The 21557-nt window shown below is 37.3% G+C and overlaps 2 protein-coding genes across 3 annotated transcripts in view; both read right to left on the bottom strand.

Annotated features, from left to right (window-relative positions):
• LOC147396455 (uncharacterized) overlaps positions 1-21557 on the bottom strand; it is a 67067-nt gene that overhangs the window by 19917 nt on the left and 25593 nt on the right. Inside the window, exon 5 of the mRNA XM_086450129.1 lies at positions 7447-7543. Coding sequence (XP_086306255.1) covers positions 7447-7543 — 97 coding nt within the window. The remainder of the gene's footprint in view (positions 1-7446; positions 7544-21557) is intronic.
• LOC147396458 (uncharacterized) lies at positions 7848-12547 on the bottom strand. Of its 2 annotated transcripts, none has more exons than XM_086450830.1 (6): positions 12487-12547; positions 9479-10496; positions 9298-9361; positions 8821-9095; positions 8631-8746; positions 7848-8258 (listed from the first exon to the last, which is right to left on the bottom strand). In XM_086450830.1, exons 2-6 carry the CDS (start codon positions 9535-9537, stop codon positions 8239-8241), a joined length of 534 nt encoding a protein of 177 aa, XP_086306956.1. In that variant the 5' UTR covers positions 9538-10496; positions 12487-12547; the 3' UTR covers positions 7848-8238. The 2 variants fall into 2 exon arrangements, with proteins under 2 accessions (XP_086306956.1, XP_086306957.1); XM_086450831.1 differs by lacking the exon at positions 12487-12547 and having other exon boundaries at positions 9479-10276; positions 10414-10496.

The following is a 21557-nucleotide window of genomic DNA, read 5'->3' as shown; positions in this document are numbered from 1 at the left end:
GCCTTCGCTTCATTAATGCGTATGCGTGAAGAGCTGAATCAATATCAACCAATTTTCAGATATCCTTCAAATGCAGAAGCAAAGAAAGGATATGGATGTTAGTCTTCTTTCATCCATCCGATCAGAGTATGATGCAATCAAGTCTCAGATTTTAAGAAGTCCTGATCTTCTTTCCTTAACAGATGTTTTCTCCAGGCTAAAAAGGTCACTCTATCAGACAGTGGCCAACTTACGAATGATCGCTCTGTTTTAGCTACCATTGGAGATCATGGTGATCGTGGTCACAAAGGTGGTCATGTGGGACGTGGTGGTGGTGGTCGTGGAGGAAGAGGTGGTAGTAGAGATTTAAGGAGAGGTCGTGGAACCCGAACATTTACCCATTGTGGTAAGGATGGGCATACTATTGACTTTTGTTGGAATCTTCATGGGAGACCAATTATCCCTCGGGCCTCATTATCTTTAGCTTTGGATGTTATTCGGCCTCCTATTTCATCAAACAAGAGTATAGAAAAGGAATTCATTGTCATTTCTCGAGAAGAGAATGACAAACTAGTTTCCAACTAATCAGCTACTACTACTTTAGTCTAGATAGGTAATGTATCCACTTGTTTATTATCATCTATAAGCCCTTGGAACATTGATTTTGGTGCATCAAATCATATGACAAATAATTATCACCTGTTACCATCTTTTTCTCTATCTTTTTGTCAAAACTTTAAATTAGGTGATGGGTCATTTTCAAAAGTTATTGGTTTAGGAACTTCAAAACCCAATCCTAGTCTTTCTTTGTTTTCAATATTTTATGTTCACAAATTTCCATTTAGTCTTCTACAAAGAAATTAGGTTGTTTAGTGACATTTTTCCCCTCCCACTATGTGTTTCAGGATCTTAAGACGAAAAAAATGATTGGTGGCGGGTATGAAGTAGATGGTCTATATCTTCTCAACAGTGCTCCAGTTCCAACAGCTCTTCATTCATCTTCTAGCACCTTTCAGTGGCATTGTCAGCTTGGTCATCCTTCTCCTCGTGTTTTACGAAATTTAATTCCTACTTTAAATAAAGACTTCACACTTAATTGTGAAACGTGTCAGTTTAGCAAATACCATCGAATGTCTTTTCCACTTAGTGTGAGTTGTAGAGAGTCCAGTCTTTTTCGTTTAGTGCACTCTGATGTATAAGGTCCTTCCCCTACTACTTATTTAGATTTTAAATATTGTGTTATTTTTGTGGATGACTATTTATGAATGAATTGGATATTTTTAATGAAGGATCATTATGAGTTATTTAATATATTTCAACATTTTCATATGAAAATTTGAACCCAATTTGGTACTTCTTTATGCATTTTACATTCTGATAATGCAAAAGAATTTTTTCTTAGTCATTATACTACTTATGTGCAGTCTATTCATCAATATTGTGTTCAAATCCCTCAACAAATTAGGGTAGTTGAACGTAAAAACCGTCACCTTCTTGAAGTTGCTCGTGCCTTAATGTTTCAGATGAAGGTTCCCAAATATTATTGGAGTGAGGTTGTGCTTACTGATTGTCATCTAATTAACTGTATGCCTACATGGTACTTCTCTACATCAAATCTTATTTCCTGATCGTCCAATTATTCATCTTCCTCCTCATGTTTTTGGGTGTCTAATTTGTTCACCACTTGGGTCCTAGTCATGAAAAATTAGATCCCAAGAGATTGAAATGTGTGTTTCTTGGGTACTCTTGTACCCAAAAGGGTTATTGAAGTTATAGTCTCACATTATGCAAACACTTAGTTTGTGGTGATACAACATTTTTTGAGTCTACACCATACTTCTCTATTGGGTCATCTATTGATGCTACATTAGAGAGTATTCATTTACCTGTTCCTATTTCTGAGCCCAGTCCTAATCCACAACATCGAGTTTATCACAGGAGAACCACTACTGCACCGTCAACACCAACTACTTTATCGTCGAAAGATCTATCTCCACCTCCTATGCCGATACCTCCTTTCATTTAGGTCATGGATGTTGTTTCATCTTCTAGTGAATTACCTATCGTTATTTGTAAAGGTACCCGTTCTTGTGTTACTAGATATCATATCTTTAATTTTGTTTCTTATGCTTTGTTGCCTTCTTTAATGTCTTTTTTTATCTCCACTGTCTCTTGTGTTTTTATTCCTAAGAATCTCAAGGATGCCTTATCTCTCTCGGAATGGAGGACAACTATGATTAATGAGATGGATGTTCTACATCATAATGATATTTGGTCTCTAGTTTCTCTTCCTCTTGGGAAGCATGTTGTTGGTTGTACGTGGGTCTACATTGTTAAATTTCATCCTGATGACACAGTTGACAGATTAAAAGCTCAGTTAGTTGCTAAGGGATACACACAGACTTTTGGAGTTTACTATGCTGAAACTTACTCTCCAGTTGCGAAAATTACTTCGACTCAAGTGTTGATTGCATTACCTGCTATGTCTGACTAGCCCTTGTATCAGTTAGATGGTTAAAATGCATTCTTACATCATTTATATGAAGAAGTGTATATGGAACAACCACCTGGGTTCATTGCTCAGGGGGAGACCAGGACAATGTGTAAGCTTCAGAAAACACTATAGTTTGAAGCAATCTTTATGGACATAGTTTGGTAAGTTCGGTGACGTGGTTCTTGCATTTGAGATGATGCGGTACCAGACAGATCATTCAGTTTTCCATCAGAAAACTAAAAAGGGGTATGTGTTGTTGATAGTTTATGTTGATGACATTGTTTCAACTAGTAATGATGCTGATGGGATACAGAGGTTGAAATCTTATTTTCAACAATACTTTCATATCAAGGACTTAAGAAAATTGAAGTATTTTCTTGGTATTGAGGTTGTTCGTTCGAGTTGTGGTATTAGTCTCTCTCAGAGGAAGTAGGTGCTAGATTTGTTAGAAAAGGGTAACTTAGGTCCAAACTAGCAAGTACTCGCATGGACCAGAAGTGGAAACTTACAGTTGAACAGGGGGATATGTTTGATAATCCCAGCAGATACAAGAGGTTAGTTGGAAAGTTGAATTACCTTACAATCACAAGACCAGAAATCTCACATGTTAGCATTGTGAGTCAGTTTATGAAAGCACCTAGGATGCCACACTAGGTAGTTGTATTATGAGGTACCTAAAGGGGTCTCCAAGGCGTGATTTGTTGTACAAGCCTAATGGTCATACTCGGGTTGAAGGATATATAAATGCAGATTGGACTCGTTCTCCCTCAGACAGGAGGTCTACACAGGTTATTGTACCTTCATAGGAGGTAATCTTATATCATGAAAAAGCGAGAAGCAAATAGTGGTGGTCAGATCAAGTGGAGAAGCTGAATATAGAGCCATGTTTCATACTTCTTATGAACTTATTTGGTTGAGATATTTTCTACAGAAGATTGGTTTCACAGTAGAGACACTTATGAGTCTTTTATGTGATAATCAGGCAACCATGCATATAGCTTCTAATCTGGAGTTGCACGAGCGAACGAAGCATATCGAGGTGGACTGTCATTTTGTTCGGTGAGAAGTTTTAAGTGGTGAAATTGCCATAACGTATGTCAAGTCAAAAGATCAACTTGTTGATCTGTTTACTAAGTCATTAGAAAGTGATAAGGTTACTTTTTTGTGTAACAAGCTAGGAATATGATATATATTCTCCAGCTTGAGGGGGAGTGTTAGATATATCGGTATTTTATATATGTGTCATAAGGGCATATGTGTAATTTCATTTCTTTTCTAGTTTTATATATATACCACAATTCATAATAGGAGAGTCAAGTTCGACTACTTTCATTTTTTCCATTATTTTCTTCTCTAAACCCTAATCTGATATTCTAGATAGACATTTTGAACAGAGACAAGAAATAAACGAGAATGCTAGATAAAACGCTCTAAATTAAGATAACCTTACCGCCCTTCGAAAGATAATTTGCCTACCATGAAGCCAACTTCCTACACACCATTTTCACAACGGATCCCAAATCCCCTCACTCCTGAACAAAATGCCCAAAGGAAGATCAAGGTATGTAGTAGGAAGGCACCCATCCTCCAACCCAAAGAGGCCGTGAGTAGGCTCACATTAGGAACTCCCCCAACCGCAAAAAAAAAACCTTGTTTTTTCTCATACTCACTGGAATACCGGAGACCACTTCAAAACACAAGAAGCCTCCAAGCCTCCTGGTCTACTCCAATGAGGAATCAAGCATCACCAATGTATCATTTGTGAACTGAAGGTGAGAGACCATTTGGCCACCTCTATCAACCAAGAATCCCCTGAAGTCACATTCACCACCCCTCTCTCTAGCATACAGCCAAGGACTTTTGCCACAATGATAAAAAGAAACGGAGAAAACGGATCTCCTTGTCTCAAACCTCTAGAGCTCCTAAAGAAACCGTGCGGTATTCCACTAACAAGCACCGAGAAAGAGGCCGAATCAATACAAGTCAAGATCCACCTGGTCCATATGTCCCCGAACCCCATCCTTCCCAACAAGTACCTTGGGAAGTCCCAATTCACATGATTGTAAGCCTTTTCTAGGTCCACCTTAACAAAGATGCCCAAGTCCCCAGTATTCAATCTAGAATCGATGCACTCATTTGCAATGAGTACTCGATCTAAAATTTATCTCCCTTTAACAAACGTCCTTTGGGTTGGGCTAATCAAAACATCAATTACCTCTTTCAATCTATTAGCCAACAAACCCAAAATGATTGTGTACGAGGTGTTAACCAAACTAATCGGTCTCAAATATTTTATGTCTTCGGTCCCAAGGATCTTTGGAATCAAAGCTTAGAAGGTACCTTTGAACCCAAATGATTTTAATTGGAAAGGAATTTAATTATTGGGGCCCTAGAGTGGCCCAGAAAGAAGTCACCAAAAATCTTCTCTCCTTGTTGCAATTCCATTCCCAAGTGTCACTCCTAGAAGGCTTTAGGCATTGAAAATCCATAGCCGAAAATATATCAACTAGCTCCTAAATTTCGCAATCATTAAGAGTCCTTCAAGATCCAGATCCCACAAGGTACCGCTTCCAAAATGGTTCAAGAGAGCCAAAATGGACAACTCCTTTTTGGATGAAAGCTCGTAGATCAAGGGACATTGCAGAGATAAAGCTAAGGGTGCAACTTGGTTTGGTTTGGGGAAAAAACATAACCGAACCGACCTAGGTCGGTTCTATTATATGAGAACCAAAACTGAACCAAATTGTAATAAAACCGAACCAAACCAAACCAACCTTAGTTCGGCTTGGTTCGATTCAATTCTATGGGTTGGCTGAAAAAATAAACATTTAAAAAAAAAGTAATAATGATGAAAGTAATATATTATTACTTAAAATAAAAATGTGAGTTTTGAAGTGCTTTGTTGACTTTTACTTCACCTTTTTGAAAGTAATAACGACGAAAATAATATAATATTATTTTAAAAGAAAATGTTAGAATGCTTGGACACACCATTGCATACTATACATCCGGTTCTCGGTTTGATTCGGTTATTTACAATGTCTGAACCGAGAACCGAACTGAATCAATCAGTTCTTCATTTTGTTAACCCAGAACCGAATCGATAGTCAGTCCAAACTGAACCGAACCAGCCCAAAACTCACAGTTTGATTCGGTTCTCAGTTTGAACCAAATAAAGTTGCACCCCTGAATAAAGCTATCTCACCGCACCAAATGTCTTCTCAAAACCGAACACAATTCCCGCTTCCACTCTAAACACAATCCACTTCTGACAATCTCGATACCTTTTTGTGATACCATTCCACACTCCACAAGCATCCGAAGATTTCACTTCCCCATTCTCCCATGCTAGCATCTTCTCCCTCAACACCACTGCCATTTTGCAAGCAATGCCTTATTGGAGATCCTAAATCCTTTTATACCCAAACCTCCATTCTATTTAGGGGACCACACCACTTTCCAATTGACCCAATGATATTTTCTTTTCCCCTCTTTGATGATAGGTTATCAAGCTTCGTGATGACCTATGGATCATCACAAAATAGATTGGGGGCACCCTTTATGGAGATGGGGCAAAGCTGAATTATTGAACAGTTCTAATCATAGTAGTAACTTGTTATATTTGGTTATTTCATTCCAAAGACACTTGAAATCACAAGGACTACAAGAACTACCAGCATTCTATTTATGTAAAAGGTGTTTTAGAAGGCGTTTGGGGCTTACCCCTCATAATGGGATTGGTTGAAAATCCCCCACACTTTACTATTAAGGTGTAAGAGCTTGAGAGGAATATGAATCATCTACCGAGGCTTTGAAGGAGGTTGCTTCATGCTCGTGTCCAAGGTGTTGTGTGCACCTTACGTGCATATGCTGGTGGTAGCAGGTTTTAGTACCTTAAAAGCCGTAAATTTATTTTCTGATTCCCCCTCCAACCTTTTGTTAAATAATAGTAAGGTGTTACGGATTAAATAACATCAATGAAACATCTTTTTCCCCATAAAATAGAAGGATTTTTCCCCTTAAGTTATCCTAAATTTCTAGTTTTCAGTAAACCTGGAGATCCAGTCACCACCACAAATTAAATGCTGCAATCAATTTCATTTTGAGGCGTTTAGGTGCCTCTCCAAAATCCTTTAAGAAACTGCCCACAAACTTTTTTTGCAGGACTTGTTTGTCCTATGAAGAACCACAAACTTTTAGGGCAGAAAATTTTGCAATGATTATCGTTTGTAAAAAGGGTGATAGATTCTCAAATGGGAGTTGCGAGTGCTTAAATTTTCACCTTTGAACGTACTTCCTTTTTTCTTTGTTTCATTTTTTCGTAGTAGCTAGGTAGGTCCATTGACCTCGAAGTTGCCAATTTAGCTAAGTTGGTCAGGCATGAGGCGAGTTGATCCCACGACGTAGGTTCAAAACTCGTTGAACCCACATTCCCGCTTACCAATTGTTGCTTGCCTAGACTAAAAGAAAAAGGTCCCTTGACCTCCTTTTTTGTATGTACTTTATATTTGATCGGTAAATCTGTTACACCTATCACAAAAAGTATAATCAAAGGATAGTATCTAACCTCCTCATGAACAAGTATCTTCCACCCAAAAACGAAATCCTCAAAATACCCCTCCGAAGTCTCCATGCATTGACCTAAGTTTTGGTCTTTGTACTACTTCATATTGGATCAATAACTATTTTAAACATCAAAATAAAAGATGAGAAGACAAGCATGGCCTTAGTTTCCTCTGAAAAGGTGTTTTCATGAGGCATATGTCCCACATCTTGAGGCTTAGACGTCGAGGCACTGAAACGCCTCGTCCTTATCATTTACTTGTTAGAATTCTCAAAATCAAGATGTTGAGCTCTAGATCATGAGATTAAAAGGTTGCAATGTAACACAAGTGGAAAGATGAAATACAGCCACAAAGCAATTGAAAGAAGCTTAGACATGTTCATTCAAACATAAATAGAGACTCACTCACCATTCATTTCTTTCAATGCTGCAGCAAGGTCTGACGGGTTTGAAAAACTAACAAATCCATAACCACGGGTTTTGCCAGTCTGCTTATCTCTCACCACCTGTGAATTTGATTGATATACATGCTTTAAAATTTCTACTATTATAACAAAAAATTGTCTGCCAAAACTGAAAGGGAAATAAATGGACAAAATAAGGCAGGGATTGGAACAAATAACGCACTACATGCATCACTACAGTAAAATAGGGCTATAGCGACGGTCGAGACCGTCGCTATAGGTACAAAATACCGTCGCAAAAGCATCTACCGACAGCTGGCTGAATGTATATGAGTTATAGCGACAGCCGCGCTGGCCGTCGCTATAGAGTATTACTTTAAAAAAAAAAAATTTGTTATTTAGCTACGGTCCCTATAAAAGCTTTTGAAAAAAAACAAAAAAAATTTAATTTTACACCAGCCCCCTCATGTATTGTTAAATATTGAAAATACCCCTATGTTTTGAAATTAATGACCTTGACCCCTATTACCAGTATGAAAAGACCCAAATGCCCCTCCTATCTTCAACTTTAAAAAATCTATCTGCCAATCCAAATTCTAATCTACAATTTGAAACTCCTGCAATAAGCAATCCAGATGCATACAAGACAACCTCCACTTGCCTGATTCCATTGTGGATTAATTCGGTAGCGTGCCTCCCTCAAATCTACAATACTTCGCCTTACTTGTCGTGATAACAACACTATTTTGTGGCAATGTTTCCCAAATACATATATACTTGTTTGATTCCATTGTGGATTAATTCCAACACTCGGTAACTGCAACCACGAAAAATCAAAAAAAATAAAAGATCATAAGTAGAATTTTAAAAAATCAAAACTTTAAAAGCACAATTGAAGATGAATCTATTGTGCATGAATCGGATCAAGAATTATCCCTATAGATCTGAACAAATCCAATTTCTGAGGTAGCTTTATTGCAACAAAATCGTTGCAAATATCTTATAGATGAAAAATGATAATCTAGGACTAGTTTAGAAACAAATTGCAGTCTAGAATCATACAAATGAAGATGAAATTGAACTATAAAAACCAATCCAAAGACATGATTTTTAGCACTAATTCAACTAAATATAAAGAACAAACATGAAATCCATAACTTTTAGAAAGAACAGATGAAATAGAACTCACCATCCACTACGTCATAATGCACGAAAAACGACTGTCCATGAATACCTACGTCGTCCATGAATCCCTCACTATCATTCCTACTCTCTCGATCCATGAATACCACGTCGTCCATGAATCTACACATATGCACATACATATGTGTGTGACAATTTAAAAAAAATTCATGTATTTATTGTATTTTTTTAAGTACCTTTCCCTTAAGTAGCCAGCATTAGTGAAGTAAATAGGAGCATCAATGTGAAGTATGAGAACTCCAGGAACGGTATCGGCCACTGGATACTGATCTACACTTCTGTAGATCATGGTGTGAGGGATGTTGCCCATGACACAGGTTCTTGGCCTTGCAGTAGCAAGTGTATTTAGAGCAGCTTTCCTAATTTCACCATCTCGTTCCAATGTCAAACCAGATACAAGTTGTAAGGACTTCAAATAATTATAGTACCCGTCGACATTTAGAAGACCAATCTGTACCACATACACATAAAGTTAGAACACCAAGTCAGGTTCATGAAGTCATAAAATTCCCTCAAAACAGAGGTATCAATCAAGATAATAAAAAGGCACGGTAAAACTTTCATTTTGATAGGTGGTTGGTTAAGTGTAAGATGAGGTTTTGATCCCAGGTCTGGAATTGCTGCACACAGTTTCAGATCAATATGACCCATACCTGTAGCTGGAAAGCTAGCTCTAGCCCTTTCTCCTGCGAGGACTCCCCTTGTTGAATGCAATTCCTATTTTACATATATTCAATAGAACCAATTCAATACGAATCAAAACTAAAACAATATGAGCTACTAATTCAAACCTAGTTACAAGAAGGGTAGATAAGAATGTGAACAGTGGCACACCTTTTGAGTATCATCCATAACTGCCTTGAGGAAAGCCACATCATGTTCAAGTAGTACATTGTTAGAGTGAACGATATTTGATGGGCTGTTGGCCTCTTCTTGTGCAAGCTCTACGCGTGCCATCTTCTCTTTCAGCAACTCCATTTCCTTCACTGGTCATACTTCCAGCAATATCAGTATGAATTCATCTAGTGATTTCGTTCTCTGTTCCATTGCTTGAAAATATCAAAATTGGTTTTACTAGCAGAGACGATATAACCCATGTCATTATACATTGGTATATCCCGAGGTAATTCAACAATGGTTTCACACATGCTCAATATATATATTTTTTGTTAAATTTTCTAAACAATCACTGATTCAACTTATGACAGCAGAAATACTCAGCTCGCACATAGTTTTAGAATCAGGGTCAAGTAAGGTGTGTCCTGTTCCTATAGAATAGGAACAGTGTCTATGTGGCACATCTTGGTTGGAGTTTAAAGCACATCGGCTCCTAACCAAACCATTTTCTACTTTGCACGCAGCCCTATGTGTTTTATCTCCAACCAAGAGGTGCCAAGTAGACACTGTATGTGGCTAATAGCCTACTATAGGAACGGTACACCGCTCTGGATCACGACTCGTAATTTTCATAAAATTATTGAAATTCGATGGATTAGAATCAAGTTTTATAATAAGAACGTTAAGGTGAGATGGTTTATCAGATATCTATAAAAAGCTCTATTGAATCAAAATTCAAGAACATTTTGTAGTTTAAAACAGACCTCAATAGGTACAAGAGCTGTTCGAATGACCCTGCATATAAGAGATTAACCAGAACCAGAAATTAACAAAAAAAAAAAAAGCATTTTAATAAGAGCCAGAAGTTCATAGCTTGGTTTCATTATTAAATTTATATGAAAAATACAACCATCATGATATTTCTTAGTTACCCAAGAACATGGCAGCCACCATCATAAACTGTCTGAGATATCAAACCCATCAATCCATAAACCAAATCAATTCTCCTTTTCACCTGTAATAATAATACATTAAACTTAAAAGAAAAACCCATAAAAGATTTCACAAAAGCAATCAAAAGAAATACACAAAAACTACCAATCAATTAACTAATATATGACTTACAACCCAAAATATGAAAAATGAAGAGGAACTCAATTCAAAACAGCAAATACCCATTAATCAGAACCCTTAAAATCATTTAAAATAACTTTTCTGGGATGGCCTAGAATCATCTGCTGCCCATTCTGCAATTTAGATGGATATAAGTGTGGTCACTTTCAGAATTTAAGGGACATTTCAACCTTAACTCGACACACATTTCAGTTGTTGGAAACACCAGCCTCAACAAACGTGCTGCACAGACAAGTCATCCAATAAATTCCTTTTTTATGGGTAAAGTATGTCATATATAATGAGATGTTTCAATAATAAGGTCTCAGCATATCAGTGACGTGTGGTGCATACTAGGTGAGTGTCTCCAACCAACGCTAAATTTTATAAAATGGAATGGGTTTCTAAGTTAATGACAAGCACAACCCCTGGTAAAGAACATCAAATAGGTAGGGTCATCGTCATCTATGCCTTTTCTTTGATTCTGAAATCATTTTGTTATATTGTTTGTCTTCTTTTGGATTAGTGTTTGATCTTGCCTAACCAAATACATGTATGTATCTATACATATATAAAGAGTTCCTCGAGTAGGTGAAAGAATTTAAAGACTGCTTTGGAAATAAATAGGGTATGGACTTGAATCAAGAAGTGAAATGGAAGCTATGATCCTTGAATTTGCAATAGTAAATGATCTTTCAATAGCAATTTTGTTTTCGAAAAGAGAAATAAAAATTGGAGGAATAGAATTACCCAAGGAGGGAGGCATTTAATGAGATAGATATATGAGAATTCATCAAAAAGAAAGAAAGAAAAAATTCTCCTTGCTATGTAATGAGAGACACACTATCAATGTCGCAAATTGAGATACAAAATGTCAAATACACAGCCCACAAACCAATTCACCAACATGTCCGTAAAGATTATTTCATATTTTGAAACATATCATCATCGATGCCGTTATCTATGCCTTATCCAACTAATGTCATTCGACTCTCCCGGAGAAATCTTCATTCATGGCATGTGTCTTCATATATTTTCTAGAATACTTAGTTCAGGTCATGTGTATAATATAGAAAGAATATACTTATATAAGCTAATATACATTAAAATCATGAACACAATACGCAAAAATAGGTAAAAGAAAATATTTGAATAAATAGATCTCCAAACACGCGCAAGCAAACAGAGAAACAGATTTATAAGCATTTTTTTTAGCATGGGAACACTCCAAACTGTTACATAAAACACAAAGACGGGCAGAAGAACTCAAAGGATGCATCATGACTACCCATGCCCTTTGAAAAATATTCCTTATAAACAAGGAAACAATTTACACACTTTACACGCATTTTTTCACGAAATAGAAGTTCACAAAATCAACCATAAATAAAAAATTTGATCTCAAAGTTCACAAAATCTAGAGTGTTTTGGGGCATCAATCATGCATCCATTGAAATTGATGCAGCTTCCCATTCAATAGAAAATTTTATAATCAGATTAGGCACTTAAGAAGTGAATTGAGTTTACTAAAGGATATCAAACTTGCAAGAATAAGTTGTATTCCAATATTCCCAGGTTTACAATAACAGCTGTTGCTTCTGTCCAATTGAGAAGGACAGCATATGTTTATGGAAGGCACATTATTTTTGCACCTAAATTACGTTCAAGTATCAGTAAGTGAAAGTAGATATGGACACTTGATTTAATAGGAGCCATGACTTCAAGTAGAATTTGAATGAAGGGACCCAAATTTTTGGGGGATGATAGTGGTGATGATTTAAGCATGTGTTGCTTCACAAATCTCCAAGCCCATTTGACAGCCATGGCCTGGTTGGGGTAATGGAATTTTGCATCCCAACCAAAGAAGAGTTGATTGGAAAATTGGTACTCACCAAACTAAATACATGCAAGATCCATCCAGCCGTCTATAATTCCCAAGTTTGACCTCAGCCATTACTTCACCCACACCACCGAACACTGAAAAATCACGAGCTTTAACGACACAAACATACAAATACTGCATTTGTTCAACCAAATCATAAGTCGAACTGGTTTTATCTTTGTTCATCGGTCCACCGCTAAGGTGAGGATTAGTTTCTTTAAGTAAAAACTCATGAGAACCACCAAACCCATTAAACCCAGCACCATTAACACCAGAAACAGAAACAGGACCAGAACCAGTCAAGGATCATATCTATGAATTGTTAAACAGAAATTTGTCCTGCTAGCTTGTGTAGACACCCCATTTTTGCATCCGCCTGATTAATCAACTCGTCAACCCGATCGCAAGGATTCCCAATGATGGATGTGTATTCCGTTGCTTTATTTTGTTACCAGATTTGTTTCAGAAATCCAGATGAGGTATCTCAAATTGACAAAACCTTAGAAACCACGCTACGCTAGGAAAGTACGACCCCAGAAACATAGAAATCATCATCTTGCAGACCAAAAAGAAGCTTCACGATAAAAATCACTAAAAATTATCAAATTATCAAAATACCCCTAACCTCAAAACAACCTTAGAGCCTACGTTACGCTTAGGAAAACCCATTCGAACACATAAAATGACAAATGGGAACCAATAAATAATTTCCACCAATTTTAACAGAATTTGACAAAATTTCGAAAATGCCCCTCATAAAGTTCAAACCATTTCACACAAAAAATTTCATAAATAACAAAAACTAATATTTCCATTGAATTCCTTACGAAAAACCAATTCTAAAACATCCTAGAACATTAAAAACCAACTTAAAACGTGAAAAGTCCTCTCCGGGGGCAAAACGGTAATTTCACAATTTTCATGATAAAAAATTCCGAAATTAATAAATAAAACATTAAATAATTAAATTTAAACATTAATGAAATTAATTTAAAAATTTGAACCTAAAAAATCGATTAATCGGACTCTCAGGCAAAATTGTTGAGGGTTCGTGGGATATTTCTTTAAGGACCCCTCCATTTGGGGGTCCAAAGAATTAAAGATATTTTAGAGGGGGGTTCTCCAAAATAAAAGTAAATCAAGCAAGACTAAAGTCAAGGTATTAAAGTCAATCAAGTGAGACTGAAGTCAAAATTAAAGTCAATTAAGCAAGACTAAAGTCAAGATATTAAAAGTCAATCAATTAAGACTAAAGTCAAAACACTAAAAGTCAATCAAATAAGACCAAAAGTCATAATAGAATTATAATTGATTAATAACTCTATCTAATAGAGTTCTAACTTAAAAATAATTCTACCTAAAACAATTCTAATTAAAACATAATTCTACCTAAAACAAGTCAAATTAAAACACAACTCTAATTAAAAGATATCTAATTAAATACTAACTCTATCCAAATCAACCCCTAAAAACATCTATAAATAGAGGTGCTCACACCCTATTTTCGTATAAAATTATAAACCCTAAGAGAAGTAGGTCTAGAAGCTCCCCTAGCCCCCCATAAACCCTAGTTTTGGAGCCCCAACTCCTTAGCTAACATCCCTCCTTCAATTTTAGTCTAGAAAACACCCAAAAGCCTTCTAAAAACATCCCCAAATCCGCAACGAACTTGAAGAGTTCAGATTCAAAAACAAGGAGATACCTTGCCTCGAAGATCCGATCCGAAGTCAAATCCGGAAGCAGAACGAAGTAAGGGAGCACGGTACAAGGAGTTCTTTTTGTCAGATCTGAGGGAACCAAGTCCTTGCCATCGGAAAGGTAAACCTTTTTTTTATTTATTTTCTTATCTAGGTTTTAGCAATGTAATTTACTTGGGAATTTAGTAGAGACCGGCTTTGGCCGGGCGGGGTTGGTGCCTAACACCTTCCAACCCCGTAACTTGATCCCCGAATTCAGTTTTTTTGGTTTTAGATTAGTTTTTTTATACCGTTTAGAGTCATTGATCGGTTCCTAGACCGTAATAACTAGGTGGCGACTCCCAAACCTCAAGGGTCAAAAGCGGATCCGCGCACCCCGCGGATCGAGGGCGCTTTCAGTGGCGACTCCGCTGGGGACATTGAGGATCAAACTTGAAAAACCCCAAGTATGGGGACATTGCCAATGACCTAGTTTTTATTTGTTTTGCTTATTTTATTTAATTTTTAGTTAGTTTCATGTTATTGCTTCTTTATATTTTTTATTCTTGTTGGTACGTCATTGATTGTTTGATTCTACTTGGAGCACTTTGATTTAACATATCATCTCTATGGTTTAATCAAGGGCCATTCGGAATGATCCGAAATAATACGAGATTTCGAAGGAATACTTTTATTGAGGAGGAGATTTTTGGACCATGATTTTTTTAACATATATAGTATATTTCGATTGAAAATTTGGGTGTGTGCTTGATTTAACATTTGACCGTTTTCCTTAAAAAAAAAAAAAAAAAAAAAAAAAAAAAAAAGGATTTTTTTATTAGTTATTTGTTATTTGTTATTTATTAGGTAGGTATCGTTTTTATTTTAATTTAATTTAGGCAAGACATGCTGTCCATTGACAGCATATAGAGTTTCAAAAAAAAAAAAAAAAAAAATTTTGAAGTTTCTGCCAACAGTAGCCCCCTTTGGTGTGCCACAAGTAAACTGCCGTTTTTTTTCGTTTACACACCTGTTTGGTGTGCCAAAAATAAAAACCTTTATTTAAAGTCCGCACATCGTCTTCCTCACTTGGTTCCAACGGTCTCAACAGAGATCGAAGAACCTTGCCCCCGATTGTTCCTAAACCACGCTTTGGTTTGCAATGTCGACCGATCTAAATATCAACCAATCGGAGTAGCCATCATCTTGATCGAACAAGCAATGGTGAACTAAGGGACTGGTAGGGGGCGTTGTCTTCTGTACGAGATGGGAGATTTGATTGGGATCAGAGAACTCGAACGTCGTTTCTCCTTCCTGATTTTTGTGGCTGTTTTTTTTGGGACTGGTAGGGTGCTGTTGTTTTGAGTTTTTTTTTCTTTACTCAAATATCGTTTCAAGTCTCAAGTTTGGTGGCTGTTTTTTTTTCTCTGATCAGTCTTTTGGTGAGGTAGATACCGTTGATCTCGATTTCGAATGCGAGGATCTCTATGGAGATTTGTTTCAATCTCAGTTTCTCTCTTCTTTTCAAACAAAAGACCGGAATCATCAAGAGACAGTTCATGGGGAATTTTCATCGCAGCAAGATGAGATGGAAGTTTATCCTCATGAAACTCCATGACTGCAACTCGGATATGTTATGTACTCTCTGCATTTTTTTGATTAACTTTGTCCGAGTTATCTGTTATATCTCTTTGGTGCTCTCGGTTCTGGATAACCAATAACGTTAATGGCCAATATCGAGTTGGTAATAGTGGCCCTGTTGTTTTAAAACAGCACCTAAGGCTGATCTCGACGCTGGTATAATGTTCTAGGCTGATCTCGACGATTAGCCTGCTGTTCTAGGCTGATCTCGACGACTAGCTGCTGTTATATGATGATCTCGACGCTTTATCTCGACGATAACATGCTGATCTCGACGATTATGCTGCTGCTTAAGGGTTGATCTCGACGTTGATCTCGACGTTAAGCTTCTGATCTCGACGTTGAGCTCGACGATATCCTGCTGTTTTAAAACAGCAAGACCGATCTCGACATGTGCCGGATGAATTCGATCATTGGCAGCGGCATATAATTTGTTTCCCAAAAGTATTTTGTTTTTTTTAAGATCAGTTTGTTTTCTAAAAAGAGAGGAAATTAATTTGTTTCTAAAAAAAAAAAAAATCAAAATAAAAAAATTGGAAGGAAGTTAGAAAAAAAACAGCAAAATCATCTTTTTGAATATTGTTAAACACAACACATGTTCAAGTTTTTCTGTTTTTCTGAATTTCTTTTGGGTTAAACTCGGTTTTAAAAGAAAAATAATGATAAAAAAATAAAAATAAAACCATCCTCTTTATTCATTGATCATTATTATACACTTAATTCAAAACCCTTAGAAATTTCGAATTATTTCGGGTCGCCCCAAAACACCCTTGATTGGACTATGAAATTTATCAAAATATTGCGATGATCGGGACTATAAACTACCATGATTAGTATATGAAGGTGATGTGCATGCTTATTTCCATGGTTCGGACCATATTATTAATTCATGATAATTGCCTATTTAATGTGCCATAATATCATTGGGAATGCATGTTTGATGTTGGTCATAATGTTGATCATGATTAAGTGTTTATGTGATTGGAATGATGCTTAGATCCATATAATTCATGTTATAATGATTGGTTTGATTGGGCCATGGGCCCATTTGTTTGAAAAAAGGCCCCGGGCACACCCCACCCTTGCTTTGCACACACCACATGCACGTTTACTGCTTTACTCACTTACACGTCCCATTTAGCCAACGTGGCACTAGTGCGTGGCCCGGTCTCTTCGGAGATGCGACGTCATTCATGAAACCCACAACTCCAGTCACGTACCTTAGGGTATATCGAACTGGGGCATCAATGCCGTCTGATCAGGTGATTCTGAGAGACATATTGATGCACCCATGCTGGGGTGACCTGAGCCTTTGTCCTATTGTAAGCCACACAGTCACATGTCCCGATTGCCAACGTAGTACTAGTACGTGGTCGGTCCCCTCGTGGGATGCCAACCATTTATGAAAGCTACAACTCTTGACTCGTACCCGTAGGTATAAAAGGTAATCTAAGTATATCAATTGCACTTCTTGGTCAAAAACGGTGCCTAAGCAAGATCTTGCCCCGCTGTACCCTACTGTACGAGGGGGATAGACTACGTCTATTCTAGACGAGAGGTATTTAAGTGGGCCCTTGCTCAGCATTGTGCGCCACCTCTCAACTGGAGATCAAACTGGCCCTTTTTGGCTTCAGAGAAGTGAATTGAGGTTTTAGATTATCACCTATACGGTATATCAAACCAAGTCACCACGTATCGAAAGGTATATAGGTGTGCTTGGGCAAGGGTGGCCAGATAAAAATGCATTGCACGTAGTAAGCCTAGAGTCTAGAAACCTTCCCCATAGGTCACGACTCGAACTTATCGTGGGTGTTCCCGGGTTGTTTATTGAATGAATGCCTGTTGTTGGATGAATGTATGTGAGTGATGTGAATGATGAGATCAAAGTGTATGATTGTCCTCAAGGATCAAAGAAATTTTATTTTTGAAAATTAAAACGGGTGCACCGACCCAGTAAAGAATCCATTCTTTTACAATGATGACCCATTCCATCCAGATCCAACAATCATGATGGACCGGGCCAGTTAAATCAAAATGGAAATCGAATTTTCAAAGAAGAGAAAGAAAATATTTTTCAAAAAAGATTATTTTCCAAAAGAAGTGTTCTTTAGAAGAAACATTTTCCAGAAAATATATTTTCCAGAAAATATTTTTCATAAGAATGAAATTTTCCAAAAGAAAATAAATTAATCTTTTACATGGACCATTGGAAGAGTACTAAAATCCTCTTTTGTGTCAAACCAGGATGTTAGCCGCCGGCGATAACCCAATCGATCAGTTAGTCAAAACAACCGTCATAGGGATGCACCCTGTAGAGAAGATCAATTTTGGGAGATTCATGTTGAGGAGTGCTCTTTACTTCCATGAGTTTGAGATAGACTGGAACCTCTTACATGCTATGGCTAAACGATGGAACCCCTACCTTCACATATTCCATATTGGGCGTATACACTTGTGCCCTACTTACGAGGATTTTTGTGGTATTATGGGGATATCCACTTCAGGACCTCTAGTCCGGCCCTCATTGAAGACCGGATATTCTGGTGCCCTCGCCACAGGATTGAATATTTCCAAAGAAGAAGCCAAGGCCATAATCCATAACGGGAGACTGGATTTAGTACCTTTACTGGGCCCGTACCGCTCCCGCAGTCATCCTATCAATGTAAAATCCGAAGCCTGGCGAGCCACTAGAGACTATCGATTATGCTTAGGAATCCTAGCCCAATACATACTGACCTCTAATAGTGATGGCCAAACTATCCCTGAGTCCTTCATAGATTTAGCCTCTCAACTCTCGAGGAAAGCCAACCCAGTGCCCTTCATCTTAGCTGAAACCTTCTCAGGTCTAGATGCCATAAAAAATGGTGAGCGGGAAAGCTTCAAAGGAAGTCCCCACTTACTCTATATGTGGCTTTGTGATCGTCTTAAGATTGTAGATGTTCCCTCAAACCTCGAATATGGGCCAGAACACTTTTCCAAGAGAAACCTGTTAGTGCGTCACAACTCAGTCAAAGCCTGGAGTAAATGGTTAGACTCTCGCTTAGCTCGTCATATCGATTTTAGGTGCCCTTGGTGGATGACTGATCCCCCTGTTCTAGGAACCAAAGGATCCTACTATGTCCGTCTGATGGGTTTAGAAGAAACATCTTTTTACCATCCTAATTTGATCCCAGAACAGTATGATGTACCCATAGAGTTATCCTTATCTCAACCCAGCTTTCTTTTCCCCCGAGCCTTTGACTGAAAAGTTAGTACACCTCATCGAGAAAGCATGGAACAAGCGCACCTTAGGGTATCCGGACGGACCAGCAGAATTCAGAGAGCCGGTTGTTAGAACCAAGAGGGTCAAGCCTGATAGCAATCTTGATGACCATCAAGACAAAACCAAGCGTCCATGTAAAAATAATTCAAATCAAATTTGTTGAAAGATGTTTTAATAAGAACATATTGTCAATCATTTTCAATAAAATTATCTTTCTTTTTTGAATAAATATCTCCTTTTCAAATACTCATTGTGTGAATGGATTAATTAATGGATTGGTGCACAAACCTCAATAAAATGATTCTTAAAAATGTTATCAAGGGGTTAATATCGAAATTGACTAAATCTACCTTTGATGGGGTCATATAGGGTTATCATTGTATCTAAGCTCAATCGTCCATCGTCTATCTAGGGTTGTAAATCCGGTCAGTTAGAGTAAACATCAATATCAAGTCAACAGTCAGAAATGACCTCAAATTTCTCAACATCATCCAGTTGTTCTTTGAAGATCATAGTGCCTCAATCCTGTTGGTTGTAAGCAATGTCTCAGTCCTCAGTCCTAATCAAGCCCATTGTGGGTAGTTGTATTGAGTTTTCATGAGTTATTTGAGTTAGCTCGAGTCCAATTTTTCAATGTCATATTTTCTTTAGATCGAGTCTACTCTTTTCCTATTGAGTCGAGTTAATTTATTGAGTTTATAGAGGTGTCTGTCTGTCCCCTTCTGAATTTGATTGAATAAAGAAAATTTTTAATACCTCAAGCGCATTAAAGAATTAACTAATAATCTAGCTTCAAAGATATATTTTTCTCCTGAACAAGAAAGATAAGAGTCGGGCTCAAGAAAGCAAAGGTTATTGACCTCGGAACAGAAATAAATTCCTAAAGAGATTCAAATAGAAACCATCTTATCTCCAGAAGAACACAAGGGGATAATGAATTTTCTTAGAAATTTCGAAGACTTGTTCACGTGGGCCTATGAGGATATGTTAGGTGCAAGTTTGGGTGTTGTCTAACACGGATTATATATTGACTCGTCTATATCGATGGAATCAAAGAAGATGTTATAAAATACATCAACACTATCCTTACTACATCTTGAATTGCAAATCACATATTATCAATCGATATGGGGATACCTTTTGAACTGATCTCTGATAATGGGTCGTACTTCAAAGCTTAAATCATTACTCTGTGTTCAAAGTTGAAGATCCGGAATCACAAATCATCCTCCTACCGTCCTCAGATTAATGGAACGGTTGAAGCAGTTAGTAAGAGTATCAAGACTATCATCAGGAAAATGAGTCAATAACATCGAGATTGGTCAGAAAAATTATCATTCACGCTGTGGACATATCGAACCCTAATTCGATCCTCTATTGGAGCTACTCCCTACTCTTTAGTGTATGGCATGGAAGCAGTCTTGCCAGTTGAAATGAAAATTCCGTCTCTCAGGGTCTTATTGGAAAATCATTTGTTAGAAACAGATTTGGTTCGTCAGCAGTATGAAGAATTAAACTTGATCGAAGAAAACGAGTTAAAGCCCTATACCATGTGCAAGCTTATCTAAGAAGAGTCACCTGTGCATTTGACAAGAAGGTCAAAGCTCATCAGACTTCAAAGAAAATTGAACACTCCTCATCGACTATAGGAGAAAGTCTAAATTGGAAAATTCATTCATTAAGGAAATACTGTCTGGAAAAGTCGTCAGACTTCAAGATCATGATGGAGTTGAACTACCAGAACCAACCAACCTTGACCAGATCAAGCGGTACTACATTTAGGGAGGCCATCTTTGGCCGAATCAATCCTTATATTACCCAGTTACCCTGTTCAACATATCCTTTCTCAACCCTTTGTAGCCTTTTCAAAAAAAATGAATGATGCCTTTTTTCTTTCTCAGCCCGATCACCTAACCTAGGGGAGGGAAACTTCGAACTACGTTTTTGTCTGATCCCAAAATTCTGGGGTACGTAGGCAACCTGAGAAATTACTTCAGGTCCGACCACATCAAAATAAAAAAATGTATTTCCCACACAAAAAATTACAAACAAACAAAAAAAAAAAATTCAAAAGAAAAAGAAATTCAAAGTGGGAAATAAAATTTAAAGAAAAAGAAATAATTTAAAATGAAATGCCACACAAGGGGCATTTGGGTTTTTGAGCCTCAAAATCCATTTCTTTTTTATACCCAGTCCTAAGCCTACCTATAAAAGTCCTCCTAAGTACCGTGCTAAAAGTCAAGGAAGATAGCAAAGCATGATCAGGCAGCAACTCAGAAGTTCAGAGAAAAAAAAAATAAAAAGATAAAAAATGATGAAGCCTGCTAAGTTGAAAACCCGAAAAGGGCGACTTAGGCAAAAATTAAGGCAAGCTCGCAAGGTTGAAAATCTGAAAGGACAACTTTGGCAACAATTAGAGCCAAGAAGAAAAAAAAGCTCGCTAGATCGAAAACCTGAAAAGGCGATCTAGGCAAAAGCTAGAGCAAGCTCGCTAGATTGAAA

This window comes from Akebia trifoliata, chromosome 8, assembly GCF_017979445.1.
Source record: "Akebia trifoliata isolate Shusen 1 chromosome 8, ASM1797944v1, whole genome shotgun sequence".
Taxonomy (NCBI): Eukaryota; Viridiplantae; Streptophyta; class Magnoliopsida; order Ranunculales; family Lardizabalaceae; genus Akebia; species Akebia trifoliata.
The sequence above is the reverse complement of the archived record's forward strand: the minus strand, read 5'-3'. Positions and strand labels throughout refer to the sequence as shown.